Source organism: Chiloscyllium punctatum, chromosome 48 (assembly GCF_047496795.1).
Source record: "Chiloscyllium punctatum isolate Juve2018m chromosome 48, sChiPun1.3, whole genome shotgun sequence".
NCBI lineage: Eukaryota > Metazoa > Chordata > Chondrichthyes > Orectolobiformes > Hemiscylliidae > Chiloscyllium > Chiloscyllium punctatum.
The window spans coordinates 54,033,981-54,053,472 of NC_092786.1; the positions used below are offsets into that span (position 1 = coordinate 54,033,981).

The following is a 19,492-nucleotide window of genomic DNA, read 5'->3' on the forward strand; positions in this document are numbered from 1 at the left end:
CAATTCTCACATTGCTCTTTGTAGGAGCTTGCTTGTATATAAATTGGCTGACACATTTCCTACATTCTGACAGTACTTTACTGGATAGAAAATGCTTTGAATACTGAAGTCATAAATGGTGCTATATAAATGCAGGTAAGTCCTTTCCCTTCTGGTCCCTAAGTTCTCCATTTGGGTTGGACTACCCTAGTGCTGTTAGTGAGCAATGCAGCTTCTGGGTTTTTGGGGGATTGTTATGGGCTGCACACAAAGAAAATGCCTGGAATTAAAAACATCAACTGGACACTACAAGTAGCACTTATACCCGTCCTCAACACACAAGGCAGAAGTGTTTGTCATCCCTGGACTAGTATCAACAAACCACAGGAAAAGAAATGACAACTCTCTTCCCAAACTTCTCTTGCTGAGATTTAAATTAGTGAACAATTCCACTAGCGAACAATTAGACAATTCCACTTTGTCTCTGATCTGCAAAAGAAACAGGTGGAGCGAGGGATGAGACGCTTTCTCTCTCGCTCTCTCTAAAAATAGCCAAACCACAAGAAACCAAAAGGCAGCTATTTTAGGTACCGAGCCACCAAGTGTACACACTGCTCCCTGGTGTCTGGGAGACAAGCCGCTGTGAGATGCACCAGCTGTATTATTACAGAAGACTGTCTGGAGCCCTGCCTCCTTCGTCTTCATTGCCAGCCTAATCTGATGCCAGCGATTCTCATGTCCTGAGGGAACTATTACACACAGATGGTTCGCAAATCAACATATCATACTGACCCTCCGTCCTGATCATAGCATATTTATATAGTCATGGTGTGGTGGTACCAGTGTTGGGCTGGAGTGTACAAAGTTAATAACCACACAACAGCAGGTTATAGTCCAACTGGTTTATTTGGAAGCATTGGCTTTTGGAGCACCACTCCTACATCAGATAATGGATGAAGGAGCAGTATTCCAGAAGCTAGTACTTCCAAATAAACCTATGAGACTATAATCTGGTATTTATATACTGTCATTAATAAGATACCGGAGGCATTTCATAGGAGCACTATAAAACACGGTTTGACATCACCTCACATAGGAGATACTAGGTCAGGTGGGCAAATTCTTGGTCAAAGAATTTTGTTTTAAGGATTGTATGAAAGGGAGAAACGTGAAATTGAGAGATGGAGAGGATTAAGGAGGGAATTCTAGGGCTTAGGGGCCAGGAAACCCAAGGCATGGCCATATGTTAGAGCAATTAAAATTTAAAAGCAGGTCAGAATTAAAGAAACACCAATATTTGGACGACTGTGGGGCTAGAGAAGATTACATAGCTAGGAAGGGGCAAGATCATGAAGGGATTGACAAATAAATTTCATAACATGGAAATCAAGATTGCTTGACTGGGACCAATGCAAGAGCAGGAGTGATAGGGCAACAATGTCAGTTTACATCCAGGGCATTCAGTGAGACAGACACCAATTGGCTTGTTTTTGTGCATCTGGTTTATTAGCTACTCTGTCTTAGGCAATTTCAATCAAACTATTCAGATACATTATGACACCCCTTGGAAGGGATTGTGTGGTTCAGTTGTTGTGTCCCTACCTCTGAGTCAGGGAGCCTGGATCCAAGTCCCACCAGCTCCTGAGGTATACAATAACATCTCTGAACAGGTTAATTAGAGAATAAACCACCACCAAGGCACCCGTGTCACTTGTTAAAATAATAATTTGCAAATTCAACCCACCAGTGCAGTTATAACAAAGTACAAGAGGGTAGGAAGAGAGGCAGGGGTTTACATTAAATGGGGTTGGAGATGGAAAATGGAGTGCACTCCAACTTCTGCAGTGTTCACCTCTCACCAAACACATGTGTTCCCTATTAATAGCTAACAGTTAATTAATCCAGATTATCTTTGAAACCTCAAGCTGCTAGCTAGCCCAGCTTTAAGTTTAAATGTCCCATCAGGGAGCACTGCTTCTGTGCATATGTATCCCCTATTCCCAGTTTATTTCAGAGTATTTATTCTTATCAAACCACAATCTCTACTCACCCTCTCCTCTATTCTTTCCTGTAAAATGTTCCCCTCCCCCCAGTCAGAACTCCTTTGCATCCAGCCATGCTCATTTCCAGGTCCACCTTTGGAACTCACTGCATGTTCTCACCTTCCACATTTAAACCTTATTTTGCCAATCCATGGCTTCTCGCCTCTGCCTGTCATTGCATACATGTTTGTATTTGCCTAGTTAAAAAATCACACAATACCAGATTATAGTCCAACAGGTTTATTTGGAAGCACTAGCTTTTGGAGTCCTGCTCCTTCATCAGGTGGTTGCCAGAATCTTTCCCTGGTCTCCCTGTAATGGTAGCATTTGTTCACTCACTGACCCCTTGTGTGTTGCTTTGGTTCCAACTTTTGATTGCTGTTACCTGAAGTGCAATGCCTTATCCTGTGTCTCTATATCACTTTGCCTGTATTCAATCAGCCCTTCATCTGTCATAATCTGGTTCTCATAACTGTCTGATACAAGTATGTGAAGTACAATCACTTCCTTTGGTTTGTTCGAATTCTGTAAGTGCGTAACCGATATCAAAAAACGTTAAAGGAAAGTACTGTAACAGGTTTGGTTGCCACACTGCAAATGTTGATTCTTCTCTTGCCCACACCATTCCAATCTGCCCTTTTCAAATACCCAACATCCACTGGAAGAACACTGGTTTCTAATGGCCTTGCTTGATGCTGTAAGGCTCAGCAGATTTTTTTCGGAACCCTCAGCCTTAATTAATTTCCTTCTCCCTGCCTGTAGTGATTTCAAATAATCAAAGAAAAAGGAGGGGAGCTAATTGCACTTCCTCACCAAGCTTGTGATCGCCGCTCACGACAAAAGTAATTTTGGATTTCTCCAAAGTGCACCTTCAAAACCCCCAGAAATAGGCAGACTCAAGTTAGACAAAAGATACTGTGGGTGGAAAAAGAAAATAGATAGGGTAAACAAACTTCCAGAAAAAGCAGCAGTTCCCACAAGGCGGAAAGGTATTTTCTCAGTGCTTTTGATATTGGCTGTGGGGCAATGGCCATTCCTCAATTTGAAGATTAATCAGATGGGTCTTGGTCTCATCAGAATTCATTCTTTCTCAATTGTCTTGCCATTGCACATGGGAGGAGAGCACAAGACCAAGAGCCAAATGCTTTCTGGCTGCAGACTCTGGACGTTCCTTCTCCTCCACTGCTCCTGGCACTTTAACAGCTTTATAACACTGGCAGGCTTTAGAATGATACAGTGGTGGTACCAATTAGGCAGAGGGTGTCATTTTTAAATCCACCTGTTGAGAGACATTATGACACATCTCTACTGCCTAGGCTGCCTGGCTCAGAGGTAGGGACACCACCACTATACCACTGCAGCCTTCAAGGAATTGTATTAGCTACATGGAGCCTTAGCTGTGCTCTATTGTGGATGTACATCCACACTGCCTTTAGTATCAACTTTATGAGTGTGAAATGAAAGCTTCGTTACTGATTAGGTTATTAATGTAAAAGACCAAATAAAGCTGGATATGGAACACACCAAAGCAATCATTTTTAGGTCATCAGTGGATTTACAGTTTACGAAATCCTGGCATTTTTGTATTCCTTTAACAAGACTTAACTTGTCCATTTAAAATGTTGAGCAGATGTTATAGGCATCAAGTGATAGAAATTTAAACAAAATACTAATCAGCATAAAGTTACATTGGCAGACCGCCCACCCATCATCTAACACATTCAAAGGTCTACTGAAGGTTGGAGGAGTAAAAGACAATTTCTTAGTGACATTCTTATGGAAAATAAAAGAACTTCATCAGGGTCCACAGTGAGTCTACCGTTAATAAGAGATTTAAGCAATGGGCTCGGAAGTATGGAATAAGGAAATTTATTAATTTTTGTACTCCTGTAGATGTGGCAACTTGATTTAGTCAATGCACAATATGCCACTACCTGTGAGCTAAGAGACATCAATTCAAGTTCCACCTAGTCCAGAGCGGTATAATAACATCACTGAACAGGTTAATTCAAAAATATCTATGATAATATGTGGCAAAGAGTAATAATGGATAAAGTAATTTCTCATTGACTGATTCCGTTCCTGACCACTTTAAAATTATCTTAGTTGCAGGAATTCCTCAGGGTAGTGTCCTTGGTCCCTACCATTGTCAGCTGCCTTATCAATAAACTTCCTTCCATCACAAGGTCAGAGGTGGGAATGTTTTCTGATTACTGTATAAAAGTTCAATGCCATTCACAGCACCTCAGATACTGAAGCAATAAATGCCCATATGCATCAAGACGTGGACAATAGTGAGGCTTGGCCCGACAAGTGGCAAGTGACATTTACACCACACAAATGTCAAGCAATGACCTTCACCAGAGACATTTTAGCCATTGCCCCTTGACAGTCAATGGCAATAGCATCACTAAATCCCCCAGTACTAATATTCTGAGGATTACCATTTACCTGTGACTAAACTGGAACAACTGAATAAATACAGCAGCTGCAAGAGCAAGTCAGAAGCTAGAAAATGTGAGGTGCTGCATTTTGGAAGAGCAAATCAGAACAGGACTTATACACTTAATAGTAAGGTCCTTAGAGAGCAGGTTCATAGTTCTTTGAATGTAGAAATGCAGGTAGATAGGATAGTAATGAAGGCATTCGGTATGCTTTCCTTCACTGGTCAGAGCACTGAGTATAGGAGTTGGGAGATCATATTGTAGCTGGACAGGCTATTTGTTGGGCCACTTTTGGAATATTGAATGTAATTCTGGTCTCCTGCCTGTCAGAAGGATGTTGTGAAACTTGAAAGGGTTCAGAAAAGATTTACAAGGATGTTGCCAGGGAGAGGCTGAACAGGCTGGGGCTGTTTTCCCTGGAGCGTCAGAGGCTGAGGGGTGACCTTATAGAGATTTTAAAAATGATGAGGAACATGGATAGGATAAATATCCCTGGGGTGGGGAACTACAGGTTTACGGTGAGAGAGGAAAAGATATAAAAGGAACCTAAAGGGGCAACGTTTACACATAGAGGGTGGTGCGTGTATGGAATGAGCTGCCAGAGGAAGTGGTGGAGGCTGGTACAGTTACAGCATTTAAAAGGTATCTGGATGGGTATACGAATAGAAAGGGTTTCGAGGGATATAGACCAAGTGCTGGCAAATGGGATTAGATTAGGATATCTGGTTGATATAGAAGAGTTGGATCGAGGTGTCTGTTTCGAGTAAATCACCTCCTGACTCCCCAAAGCCTGTCCATCATTTACAAGACGTAAGTCAGGAGTGTAATGGAATACTCCCCACTTGCCTGATGGCACAGCACTACAACACTCAAGACGTTTGACACCATCCAAGACAAAGCAGCCTAATTGATTTTCATGCATGCATGAACTTTCACTTGACCCACCACTGACCCTCAGCTGCAGCATGTACTACCTAAAAGATGCACAGCAAAAGTTCACCATGACAGTACCATGACCACTTCCATCTAGAAATAGAAGGGCAGCAGACATACAGGATAACAACACCCAGCAAGTTTCCCTTAAAGCCATTCAACATCCTTATTTGGAAATATATCACTTCTCCTTCAGTGTTGCTGGGTCACAAACCTGGAATTCCCTCCTGCACGGCATTCTGGGTCAACCTACAATGGGTGGTCTGCTGCAGTTCAAGAAGGCAGTTCACCAGCATGTTCTCGAGGGCAACAGATGCTCGCCCAGCCACTGATGCCCACATCCTAGGAGTAAATAAAAAATATTCCACCTTTGGTCTCGACATGGGCAGAGTCAGATTACTGTTACTATTGGATCCTCCTTCTTTTGGTGCTACTGCCAAATGCCCTATCCAAAAGACGAACGTTGCTATAACTAACGATTTGAGAACAGTAAGGTTCCTGACATCTTTTCTAAAAACATGTATCCTTTTGAAAATCTAACTCTAGTTAATTGTAGAGTTTATTCATGTTTGGAATCTTAGCAGTGACCAATAACTTTAAAAAGAGCACTGAATTAGGAATCTCCAAGTAGCATTGTTGCAATCTGGTAATTAGATTCACAGAATGCCTATAGTGCAGAAAGACAACATTTGGCACATCAAGTCTGTATTGACCCTCCAAAAAATTCCCACGCAGATGTTCACCCTATCCCCATAGGGAAAGAGAAAAGAATCCATCTGGATGCTCAATCCTGGTTGTTATCCAGTGCCTCCCTCTTAACATGATGAGACCGAGACAGAACCAAGTCTGGACTCATGGTGATTCTGTAGGGCAATAGATTCAAATGGATAAAGTAATTGGAAAGGAAACCCCTCAAGAGGTTGTCAATTAAAAAAATTCAAGTGGAGATCAAGGGCATTTAAGAAGTAATTCAGTATCTGGACTTGAATGTGGAATTCTACAGCCGCATTTGCAAAAAGAGAAGTTAAAGGCAGAAGTAGATGCATTAAATATTTACATTAACTAAGGCAGGAAATTCTTTGCAGGAGATAGAATTAAATTACGGAAGGACAAGGTGGAAGGAAGAATGACTATTTGGCTTCAAAACAAAGATTTGTAGGCCATCACTGGTTGCCATTGGTTTCAGTTCCTATGGCGTTGTTATGCCAATCGTAGGATTTACGCACATCAGCAAGGCTGAATGTTTACTGCAATCAAATGAATGTGTTTAAGGAAACAGCGTTCTACTTGAGCTATTGACTGACACAATACCACTTATCAGCTTGTGAATGTTTGATCTAATTTCTCAACTCATGAGCTAGAATTGCAAAATTGCAGCTACAAGAAATATTTACAAGGTTATTGTGCAAGTTAAAAGGGTTCACTGTTGACAAAGTGCAAGTTATTTTGTCAGCCTTATCTTGATCACAATTTCAGATTACACTCGCTAACATTCGTCCCTCAGGAGACTCTGACACAGAATACGTTGGTTTCATTGCTGTTTCAGGGAACCTTGTGGGGAAATTGGTTGTCACATCTATCTACATTAGGATGTGACCATTTCTCCCTCTCTATTACACTCTGGCAATTATATCTTTTCATTCACTTCCAATTTTCCACCTACTTACATCTTCAAAAGATGCTGTTAAGCCCTAAACATTTTCTGCCAAAGAGTTCAGGTAGCTCAAGCAATTATTTCACATTGGACCGCCAAATTAGCAGGAACAATAGAACAACATTGACATCAAGGACAGTTGACTAAAAACTTATCTTAATGTAGGTAAGCAAGGTAGAAGAGGGCAGAAATGTTTAGGAGTGAATTTGAGAGCATGTGTTGAGGCATGCACAAGAGACCAAAACGAGAAAAGCAGAAATCTTGAAAGATTGTTCAAGTTTGCATAAAGATTTGTAGCTCGGCTGCTGGCTGTTGTGGTTATGGGTATGTTCACCAAGCTGGGAAGTTGATTTGTAGACATTTCATCCCCTGTCTAGGTGACATCCTCAGTGCTTTGGAGCCTCCTGTGAAGTGCTCTGTCTCTTCTAGAATTTATTTGGTTCTGTTCCTGCTGCTTCCAGTTGCTGGTTCCGGTACTTTGTTGCAGCGGTCAGTATATTGATGGAGGCTGTGGAGGAAAGCCATGCTTCTAGAAATTCTCTAGCAGTTTTCTATTTGACTTGTTGTATGTTTGTTGCATTGTCCCAGTCGAGTTTGTAGTCCTTGAAAGATTGTGGTGATTGAAGAGACTATGAAAATCAGTTGGCGAATACCTCAGATGAAATTGAAAACAAGGATGAAAATTTTAAATCTAGGTGTTGCTTAACACCAAATGTTGCATCCTGCTGTTACTAAGCTGAGTTTTCTAACTCAACTGAGACTAAAGCATTGATTTTAAGATTGTCCTGGTCAGAATAGGACATCTGGCAACGTATGTGTGAGAGAGAAATAGGATCGACATTTTAGGCTAATGACTTTTAATCAAAGCTTCATTATTCACTAAGTGGATTTGCCAGTAGGGAACCTCAATTTTTGAGTGCTTTTTTTTGTCCAAAAAGAAACACACAGTTAAAGAACAACTTAAAGCATTATCCACCCAGAAACTAAAACAAAACTCTTCATCACCAATCAATAAATCCACCAAAGAACATTATTCTAAAATAAATACTACCCGTGGAAACAACTAAAGCCCATCTAACTAAGATAGAGGGAGTGTCCATATGCACACTTGCACACAATACTCTTGCTTGTAGGCAGGGCTGGAGGTATTGAGTTAACAATGCACAAAGCAGACATCACATTGTACTCCTGAATCCTCTCTGGAGGATATAATGTTCAATTAACAGTTTGCAGCATCCTTGAGCACAGGTGAGGTCCTGGAAGACTGGAGAATTGCTAATGTTGTCCACTTGTTTAAGAAGGGTGGCAAGGATATCCAGGTAATTATAGACTGGTGAGCCTGACTTCAGTAATGAGCAGCATGGTTTTGTGCAGGGAAGGTCATGTCTTACAAACCTAATAGAGATTTTAAGGAGGAGACAAAGTTAATTGATGGGGGAAGGGCTGTAGTCTATATATACATAGACTTTAGTAAGGCGTTTGATAAGGTTCCCCATGGTAGGCTAATGGAGAAAGTGAAGTCGCATGGGGTCCAGGGTGTTCTAACTAGATGGATAGAGAACTGGCTAGGCAACAGGAGACAGAGTAGTAGTGGAAGGGAGTTTCTCAAAATGGACAACTGTGACCAGTGGTGTCGCACAGGGATCCGCGCTGGGACCACTGTTTGTGACATATATGTGATCTGGAGGAAGATATCGGTTGCCTGATTAGCAAGTTTGCAGATGACACTAAGATTTCTGAAGTAGCAGATCATGAATGGGACTGTCAGAGAATACAGCAGACTATAGATAGATTGGAGAGATAGGCAGAGAAATGGCAGATGGAGTTCAATCAAGGCAAATGTGAGATGATGCATTTTGGAAGGTCCAATTCAAGACCGAACTATACAGCAAATGGAAACGTCCTGGAGAAAATTGATGTACAGAGAGATCTGGGTGTTCAGATCCATTGTACCTTGAAGATGGTAATGCAGATCAATAGAGTGGTCAATAAAGCATACAACATGCTTTCCTTCATTGGATGGGGTATTGAGTACAACAATTGGCAGGCCATGATACAATTGTGGTTCGGCCACATTTGCACAGTTCTAATCACCACGTTACCAATAGGATAAAAGGATGTGGATGCTTTGGGGAGAGAGGGAGGGAGAGGGAGAGGGAGGGAGGAGGGGAAGAGAGAGAGTGAGAGAAGGAAGGGGGAGGGAGGGAGGAGTGAGAGAGAGACATGGAGAGAGAGATGGAGAGAGAGAGATGGAGAGAGAGAGAGAGAGAGAGAGAGAGAGAGAGAGAGATGGAGAGAGAGAGATGGAGAGAGAGAGAGATGGATTAAAAAAGTCTTAGCTGAGCAAAGAGAGAGAGAAGAAAGAAAGGGAGAGAGATTTTGAACTTCAGAAGTTGTGAATTAGTCAGGATCCTACACTACAAAACAAAGAGTAGATCACACTGGGAATAATTTACCACAGGTGATAAAAGAAGCCCAAGAGGGTGAAAAGGTGGTGAAAGGCCTCAGATGTTTCCACTGTGATGATGGGACACGTAAAGTCATAGTGCTGGTCACTGAAGAAAGGCATTGTGGGAAAAGATGTGGTAACAGAGGCGAAGCCGGTGGAACTAATGAAAGTAGTAAAGGAAACCCCAAGAAAAGTAACAGTGCACAGCCTAGGCAGGGGCTGGGTATTCAGTTAGTGTCTGATCTCTATAAAGTCTTCGTCTATGTGCGTAAAGTGTACTCAGGAAGAACAGAGGGGGAAAAAGGCAAGAAGTTATGATTTTGAGAGATACAGGATCTAATCAGTCTCTAATAGTAAGAGATGAATGTATTTGCACACTTTCTGACATTACCCAAGAGGGTGGTAATTTGTGGAATAGATGAACAGAAATTTAGCGTTCCCCTGTGTAAGATCAGGTTGGAGAGCCAACTCAAGACTGGGGAAGTAACAGTGGGAGTTATTGACAGTGTCAATTCCAGGAAGAGAGCTTGTTCTTGGGAATGATTGAGAAGGATCCAAGGTGAGAGTGACACCCCACGTTGTGGAGAAGCCAAAGGAAGACCAGGGAACTGAGGAGTTAAAAGGAAAATACCCTGGAACTTTTCCAGACTGTAGTAACAAGATCCCACTATCATAAATTACTGCAAGAAGCAAAAACGAAAGAGAAAGACGAAGGAGTTGAGGTTCAGTTAGTGGACACCCTGTTGGATGTGATGCTGCAAGAAAAACCTGAACAGGTATAAATGTTTAGTCCTGAAAGGCAAATGGACTTACAACAGAAAGACGAGACTACACCCAACCCCCCCCCCCCCCCCCCCACCCCCAGGAAAACAGTCAGAATGTATTCCTGAGGGTTATTATCGTAAAGATAGAATCTTAAGACAAAAATGGAGACCATGGCAGGTCAGCGCAGAGGAGGAATGGGCAGAAGTGCACCGGATTGCATTGCCGGTGCGGTACAGATAGCTAGAATTACTAGTAAGAGGTCATGGGGTTATGAGGAAGACTCAGGCTAAGATCCAAAAGCACTTCTATTGCCGGGACTACACAAAGATGTGGTTAAATTTTGTCATACTACGTGCCAAATGATGGGTAAGCCACAGGCAATAATAAAATCAGCACCTTTGTTGCCAATTCCTGCATTCGAAAAACCTTTCACATGAGTTATGATTGACTGTGCCCTCCCTAAAACTAAAAGTGGGAACCAGTACTTGCTAACCATAATGGATGTGTCTACCAGATTTCCAGAGGCAATTTCATTATGGAGTATCAAGGCAAAAAGGGTGGTGGAGGAGGAGTTAGTAGCTTTCTTACCACAGTACTGGCTACCCAGAGAGATCCAGTTAGACCCAAGGGTCTAATTTTACTGCTAGGCAGTTTAAAGAAGTCATGGATACAACACTTTAAATCAAGTGTGTACCATCCTGAATCGCAGGAAGCTTTGGAAAGGTGGTATCAGACCCTGAAGACCATACTGTCAAGATTACCTGAATGACTGGGATAAAGGTATCCTATTCGTATTGTTTGCCATTAGAGATGCCCCAAACAAATCTACTCCGTTTGCTCCCTTTAATATTTGGATACGAAGTGAGAGGGCCTTTGAAACTAATTAAAGAAAAATTGACAGGACTGAAGTTGGAGATCTCACAATTGGATTATGTAACTGGGGTGAGGGAGAGATTAAATCAGTTAGGTGAGTTAGCTGAACAGCACCTGAAGAGAGCACAGCATAGAATGAAGCAGGTGGCAGATTAAAACTCTAAAATTCTGACTTTTCCCATGAGTTAGTATTGTGGGTTTTGGTATTGTTACCAGTGATAGGAGATCCCTTCAAAGCCAGGTCCCTGTCAAACTGAGAAAAAGAAAAAGCCAGGTAAACTATCTGGTAAAGGTGCCAGATAAAAAAAAAACTTTAATTGGGTACCTCCTTTGAATATGTTGAAACCTTACTATAATAGACAGATAACTGGAGAAACAAGTGTTAGTTACTGCCCCGTAGCATGAGGAATCAAATCCAGATGTCATCGAGGTTGATGTGCCTCAAAAGACGTTAAACAACAAAGAAGTCCTTGATGAGTGGGATAGGTTAGTGAACCATCTATCTTGGGAGCAAAGAAGCCTATTGAAAGATTTGTTGCAGTAGGATGAGGACATATGCAGGAAGATGATGGGGAGGACTAATACTGTTGTGCGTGAGGTGGAAGGAAGGAATGCTGTTCTGACAAAACAACACGCCGACAGACTTAATCCTCTCAAAGCCATACAGGTCATAGAGATGTACAGCATGGAAACAGATCCTTCAGTCCAAACTCATCCATGCCGACCAGATAGCTCACCCCAATCTAGTCCCACCCGGCCCATATCCCTCCAAACCCTTCCTATTCATATACCCATCCAGATGCCTTTTAAATGTTGCAACTGTACCAGCCTCCACTACTTCCTTTGGCAGCCCATTCCACACATGCGCCATCCTGCACGTGAAAAAGTTGCCCCTTAGGTCTCTTTTACATCTTTCCCCCCTCACCCTAAACCTATGCCCCCTAGTTCTGGACTCCCACACTACAGGGAAAATACTGTTTATTTATCCTACCCATGCCCCTCATGATTTATACAGTTAATGGGAAAGTCCAGGGGAGTGTTGCTGAACAGAGAGATCTTGGAGTGCAGGTTCATTACTTTCAATGAACAGAGTCACAGGTAGATGGGATAGTGAAGGCATTTGTAATGTTTTCCTTTATTGGTCAGAGCATTGAGTATAGGAGTTGGGAGGTCATGCTGTAGCTATACAGGACAATGGTTAGGCCACTTTTGGAATATTGTGTGCAATTCTGATCTCCCTTCTAATGGAAGGATGTTATGAAATTTGAAAGGGTTCAGAAAAGATTTACAAAGGTATTGCCAGGGTTGGAAGATTTGAGCTACATGGAGAGGCTGAACAGGCTGGGGCTATTTTCCCTGGAGTGTCAGATGCTGAGGGATGACCTTATGGAGGTTTATAAAATCATGAGGGGCATGGATAGGGTAAATAGACAAGTGTCTTCTCCCCCAGGTGAGAGAGTCCAAAACCAGATGGCACACGTTTAAGGTAAGAGGGAAGGATTTAAAACGGACCCAAGGGGCAACTTTTTCTCACAGAGGGTGGTGCATGTATGGAATGAGCTGCCAGAGGATGTGGTGGAGGCTGGTACAGTTACAATATTTAAAAGGCATCTGGATGAGTATGTGAATAGGAAGGGTTTAGAGAGATATGAGCTAAATGCTAGCAAATGGGACTGGATTAGGTTAAAATAGCTGGTTGGTGTGGACGAGTTGGATCGTAAGGTCTGTTTCCGTGCCGGATATCCCGATGACTCAAAGTACTGGCCCAGCCAGTGACATCTACACCTCACAAAATATATCAAAAAAATTGGCAGATATACGGAACACTTTTCCACAAACAGCAATTAATTAATGGGGAAAATGCAGATCCACGGTAAGGTCAACTGCGATCTCACAATGATACAATTAAATGGCAGACTCCTAATTCATGTTCACACTAACTTGGAAGAACTCATTCAATCCCGAACCATCCTGAAATAAACGATCTCTGTTTAAATTAGGAAGGAAAACAAAATTAGCAGCCTGGTTTCTTGCTCACAATCACTATCCAATAATTAACTCCTCACCACCAAAGCGCATACGCCCAGATATCTGGAGAGAAGGAAGTTATAATGTCACATGCAGATAGACAAACACATGCTCTAGTGTCTCGGAAGCTGCAACAAGAAGTACCACGCCTTTAGCGGAGAGTGGCATACCTGAAGATTTTAAAAACTCTGCTAATTATGTGAAAGCCCTTCAATGCAGTTGTAGTGTTGCATTCGTCTTTCAGGTTAGTAGGTTGTACAAGAATTCATGAGTTGACACATTACCCCAGCATCCTAAGAGAAATATCCAGCCCTCTGATGAACCAGCTTTCGAACCAAATTAGAGTGTTTACTCCAAATTAGTGAAAAAAAAAACAACAGCAGCCAGATAAAAAATATATCCTATTAAGGCTGGAAAGACAGTGCATTACCTGTGTTGCAGACAGGATTTGGCAAAGATAAAGTATCAAGACAATGAGTTGGTGTAAATGTAAAATTTCTATCAGATACTGAATGATACAAGATAATATCTTAGACACTGATTTCCACATGCTAAAAAGCCCCAATCAGCACCAAACCATCAACTAAAACCTAACTTAAAAACAAAAAGTGTTGGCAAACTCAGCAGGTCCAGCAATATCTGTGGACAGAGAAACGGAGTTAATAGTTTGACTCCAAGTATTCTTCTTTGGAACACCTCAGTAGATGTTAGCTTACTGCACACATGCAAGTATATTTAAATAAACCAGTGACGTTAGCCCAAGATGACTCAACTTCCTTTTCAGAATCTGAACCACCTCAACAAACCTTCCCTTGACCATTAACGTCAGTAATGTGGTGATTAATGCTTCAATGTTGATTCTTCTGTACCTGAAGTAAAAAATGGCATGGTACTACTATCCTTAAATAACCTTAAATAACCACCTTTTCTATTTGCATTTTTTACCCAAGGGAAGGTAAGGTAAGGTATACCTGGGCCAAAAAAATACAACCTTAACATTTGTTTCATTAACAGAAAAACTTCCAAAAAGCTTACAAAAGGAAACAACACAAGTGGAAGTTGAAAAGGAGAATACCCAAATCTATTGCTGGGATGTTTTTGCTGTTTTATTACATCTAAAAGATCTCTACATTAACAAGTAACATTCATTAGGTAAACAATTGCTTTCAATGCATGAAATAAATATTTTCACGTGGTACTTTATACAAACCAACACTGGTCTACTATACTCAATTATAAAAAAAAAGCCATTTCTCTGGTTTGGCATGCGGTCACGGAAACCAGCACTGTGAAAGATTTAAGGCAGTAGAAGTATTAGAGCTGTCTTTGATACCCTCAGAGAGGATTCATTACAGAATTTACAAATTCATTGAAGAGGTGGAGTTTCATGCTTGTGACAGTTCTACTTACAGAAACACTTCCAGTATAAATACACTCTCAACACAGCCCATTCCAGCATAATTTCACAATAGGTGTCAATTAAATTATGCTGCACACAAGCTAGCTTTCTCCTTTAAAAATTTATTTCGCTTGTCAAAATGCAGCGCATGACCTGAAAGATCCAGCCATGTAAGACACACTTTATTCCAGACAGGCCCATAACCAAATTACAATAAACCAAATGCACTTCACAATCAGCCTCTTTAAAACTGGAATTTGTGAAACAAACAGAACGCTGGAAATAAGTTTAGTTAGAGCATAAAACATCTTCCTGCTGTTTCAACATCCAGCTTGTCCACTGCTAAAGCAGACCTGATATAGTAATGCATTTCTACAACCCGATACAACTCCCTTAAGTATGTCTCACTTAATCATTTTCACTGAGCTATCAATCAACTGACCCTTTGGACAGTGATACAGATTAGATTACATAATCTTCAATTGACAGAAATCAGCATGGCACCCTACCGCAGCCCAATTATATTTTTATTACTCAGGTTTCATTCATTTGCATTCTTTGGTTATAACTTGCTCCATTTCCTCATCTCTCAAATGTGTCCTCTTAATGCTGGTGTACAGTTTCACTGCAGATCACTTTCCAATACATTATTTGAATTAGCTATTGTTCAGCTCGATAGAGTGCGTCTCCAAAGGACTTTTCAACTATAGGGGGTACAAGGTCACAAAGTAGAAGTAAATTGGACATTGGCCTAATTCGAGACCTACATGTATTTTAAACAGGGTCACTAGTCAGTAATCAGAAGAAGAAACCCCAACTAAAACTTCAACTCAAAGAGGTGGCAATTTATCACGCCTCACTATACCAAGCTTGGATCCACTAACACCACAAACTTAACTTGGAACTTTCTGAGTTGTATGGCTTAAAGTTACATTGATGGGATCTGTACTCAGATGGTGTCTTTCCAACATAATTCTAAGTAGATCACTGCATACAAAAACCAGTCTTTTCTCCAGTGAACTGATTGAATTATCACACAACAGTAACAACGGAGGTGTATGATTAAGATGCAGATTATTAAATTAGTGGGTTTTATTTGTAGCCAATCTGCATTCCAAATATTTGTCTGCCAACCCTGTTTTATTGTATTCAAGCCACTGAATGTATCATGAAAGAAGAAATTGAATTCATCTGGAAAGCAACCACTTCATTTGAAGCTGTCATACATGGCAAAGATCTTAGTGCCAAATTAATGGAACATGAATTAAAACAAAGGTCATATAATAGACAGTATGATTAACTGATAAGTCAATAATGTTGCCATGAATCTCCAAATTCTAGCAGTCAAATTTCAGCTGGGAACGTATTATGTAGAAGTAGAAGGTTTGTGACATGGGACTTCAGATATGTGCACACTGAAGCTGGTGGCCTCCTTGGGATGTCGGTTATAAAACTTAAAATGCTGTTTCATGAACAGTGCTGTGCATACAATGGAAAAATAGCTTTTAAAATAGAAGTACACAAACTGGAGGCATTCTGCAGTTAGGGCTGTTCATGTAACATTGAAAGCGAAATTAATTGCTGATGTCTCTGAAGTAGGAAAGGTGTGACACAACTCACTCCTCTCTGTTAACTTAAAAACTCCTTAATGCTTGAAAAAAATGCTACTTTGTAATATGAAGCACAAATCAAAATATTGAGGAGACAGGTAACACTCAATTTAAAATTAAAACAGAAATGGCCTTTTTTTTGTGTGGGAAAATTGTACGATACTGTGCATTCTCCAAAGCTACTTCCTGCAGATGCAGAGGGAATGATATGGGAAACAATTGAGATTCTTTACATAACTTAAAAAGTATAATAAAATTATTTTGCACAAAAAAAAGAAAATACTATTGTTGTCAACCATTGACATCGCAGTTCTTTCGGAAAGAAAGAATATTCTACAATGAAGCACATGAATGGAAAATTCCTAATTAAAATAATGACAACGGTGAAGAAAATAATGCCATCGAACAACAAATACAAAAAAGTAATATCACAGAACAGACAAATACATCGTAAAAACTCTGCTTTCACAAAGTGAACTGAAATAACCTTAAAAGACAGACAGTTCGAATTTATATACAAAAGTTAACTGAAAATATAGTATTTTGTTCTCTGTACATGGTGTATTTTTTAAAATTTTTTTGTTTATTTAAAAAAAAGGGTCTCTACACTTCTAAATTTGTTTTTAAAAGATGAAACAAACCAGATTTTCTTTTCCTCTTTCTGCCCCAACCCCCTGCCCCCACCACCCCAACCACACAAAAAAACACATTAAATCCATTGTTTGAAATCTTAGTCCAACGAAATAACATCTGGCATGGTGCCAAAGATGGGGCCACTTTCCACACTGCTCCGGTTAGCCCCAGGATGCCCAAGGTTTTCCCGCAAGCTGCTAGAAGAGACGAGACTGCTGTTACTTCCGCTGCTGCTGCCGTTCGTCACTGCCAGCGTGTTGGCAGGTGCAGAGTTTGGCTGCTCCAGGAACATTTGCGAAGAGCCATATGGGAAGAATCTATTGAGCGAGGAGTGAATGAGGTCCTGATCCTCTGAAGCACTGGCTGCAGCAGCTGCAGCAGCAAGGAGGGAGGTGTTGTAATGCTGTAGTAGCAAGTAGAGAGCACTGAACATTACTAACAGTATATTAATACTGGTTTTTGAGAGCCTGTGCAAGATTACAATTCTTCCACTGTAGTCTCAAAGCCACTGACTAATTATAACATGCAAGTATTCAAATATTGACATTTATTAGATTATGTCTGCATATAAAACAGCTTCCATTCCTCAAAGTTAAAGTAAATACACTTAACCTTTCATTCACTGAAACATTTATCAAAACCTGCTATTTGATACAACTTGCAACGGCATTGCACCTTTCACATAATTTCCAAATAATTTTTCTGAAGGTAGTTACTTCATATATTTAAACTTATTCTATCCTGGGTTTACAATTCTTATTCACATGATGTCTTCCTCTTACGCTGTCCCTTCCTCACACTTTCTCCTCACTAAGACAATGGATAAGTGACCCCTGGTAAATTATTTCTCTTCTTTGATCATTCGTGGCATATGCAAGGTCAGCATTCATTGCTAGTGGGGAGCTGTCTTCTTGATTGAGGAATGTTTCCTTGACCATTTCAGAGGGGAGGGAAGAGTCAAGCAGTTGTGGTGAACCTAATGTCACACAAAGGCCAGACACAGTGAGGATGGGAGGTTTTCTTTCCTAAAAAGGACAACAGTGAGTGATAACCTAATAGTAACATGGTCGTCATTACTGATGTAATATTTTATTCCATATTTATTAAGTGAACTGAATTTAAATTCCTAAGCCGCTGTGGTGAGACCAATGTCTCTGGATCAATAGCTTGAATATATGCTGGTGTTGGACTAGGGTGGACAAAGTCAGAAGTCACACGATACCAAGTTATCGTCCAACAGGTTTATTTGAAATCACAGGCTTTCAAAGCGCTGCTGCTTTGTCAGGTGAAGTCACACTTCATTGGATGAAGAGGCAGTGCTCTGAAAGCTTGTGATTTCAAATAAACCTGTTGGACGATAACCTGGTGTCATGTGATATCTGACCTTGTCCAATTCAATAGATCGGATCTCTGGATTATTAGTCCCAAGACATAACATGATGTCGTACTTTAACATATTGACAGAATTTTTTAAATATAGAATCCCTAGAGTACAGAAGGAGGCCATGAGTCTGCACTGAAGAGCATCCCATCCAGACCCACCCACACATTTTATTTTTACCACAGCCAATCCACCTATCGTGCATATTCCCTCAGATACTACAGTATAGTTTAGCATGACCAATTCACCTAATCTGCACATCCTTGGACAGTGGGAGGAAATCAGAGCACCTGGAGAAAACCCACGCAGACACGGGGAGAATGTGTAAACTCCACACAGTCACCCAAAGTTGGAATCAAACCCAGGCCCCTGGCACTGTGAGGCAGCAGTGCTAACCACTGTGCCACCCTGAAGGAGCATTTAATTGAAGTGTGATGGACCCTGAACTTCACATATATGTTTGGGGTGAACTGTCAATGTAAGGCCAATGGGCGGCACGGTGGCACAGTGGTTAGCACTGCTGCCTCACAGCGCCTGAGACCCGGGTTCAATTCCCGCCTCAGGCGACTGACTGTGTGGAGTTTGCACGTTCTCCCCGTGTCTGCGTGGGTTTCCTCCGGGTGCTCCGGTTTCCTCCCACACTCCAAAGATGTGCAGGTTCAGGTGAATTGGCAGGTCAATGTGCAGGTCATGCTAAAATTGCCCGTAGTGTGAGGTAAGGGGTAGATGTAGATGTAGAGGGGTATGGGTGGGTTACGCTTCGGCGGGGCGGTGTGGACTTGTTGGGCCGAAGGGCCTGTTTCCACACTGTAAGTAATCTAATCTAATCTAATCTAATCTATAGTAAACTATCATGGCCTGTACACTTTCCAAAGATAGTTTCCAAGAAGCCCAGTTGATAAATGCATCATATAATTTAACACTGAACCATAGGTACCAGAGGCTCCAGTTTCAACAGCTATTCTGTGCACATTCATCAAACTGGGGGACAAGGATATTGCAAATCACCTCCTAGACCCTCAGCTATATTTTGGAGGGAGGATGGAAAAGGTGAAAAAAAGTTTAAACAATGTGTAATTACAGGCAAGTGATAATCAAAGCTAAGTACATATCTCAAATTTGACTGCCATACAGTCTATGGAAGAATGAAACACCTTGTATTTGGGACGATTATCAGAGGGCGTTATAGGTAACAAAATCTTTGTCCTCTGCTATTCAATGTTTTGTTAGTATTCTATTCATAACTTACTTGAGATTATGCTGTAAAATGTGACTTTGGAAGGAAATCAATTTCCACTGACA

At 41.1% G+C, this 19,492-nt stretch overlaps 1 protein-coding gene across 7 annotated transcripts in view; it reads right to left on the bottom strand.

Moving 5' to 3' along the window:
* Positions 1-16,864: 16,864 nt before the first annotated feature.
* The window catches only part of LOC140469051 (E3 SUMO-protein ligase PIAS1-like), a 146,596-nt gene continuing 143,968 nt past the window's right edge, over positions 16,865-19,492 (bottom strand). For all 7 annotated transcript variants that reach the window (XM_072565265.1, XM_072565267.1, XM_072565264.1 and 4 more), the window contains one exon: positions 16,865-17,212. In XM_072565265.1, coding sequence (XP_072421366.1) covers positions 16,907-17,212 — 306 coding nt within the window. In that variant the 3' untranslated portion in view covers positions 16,865-16,906. The remainder of the gene's footprint in view (positions 17,213-19,492) is intronic.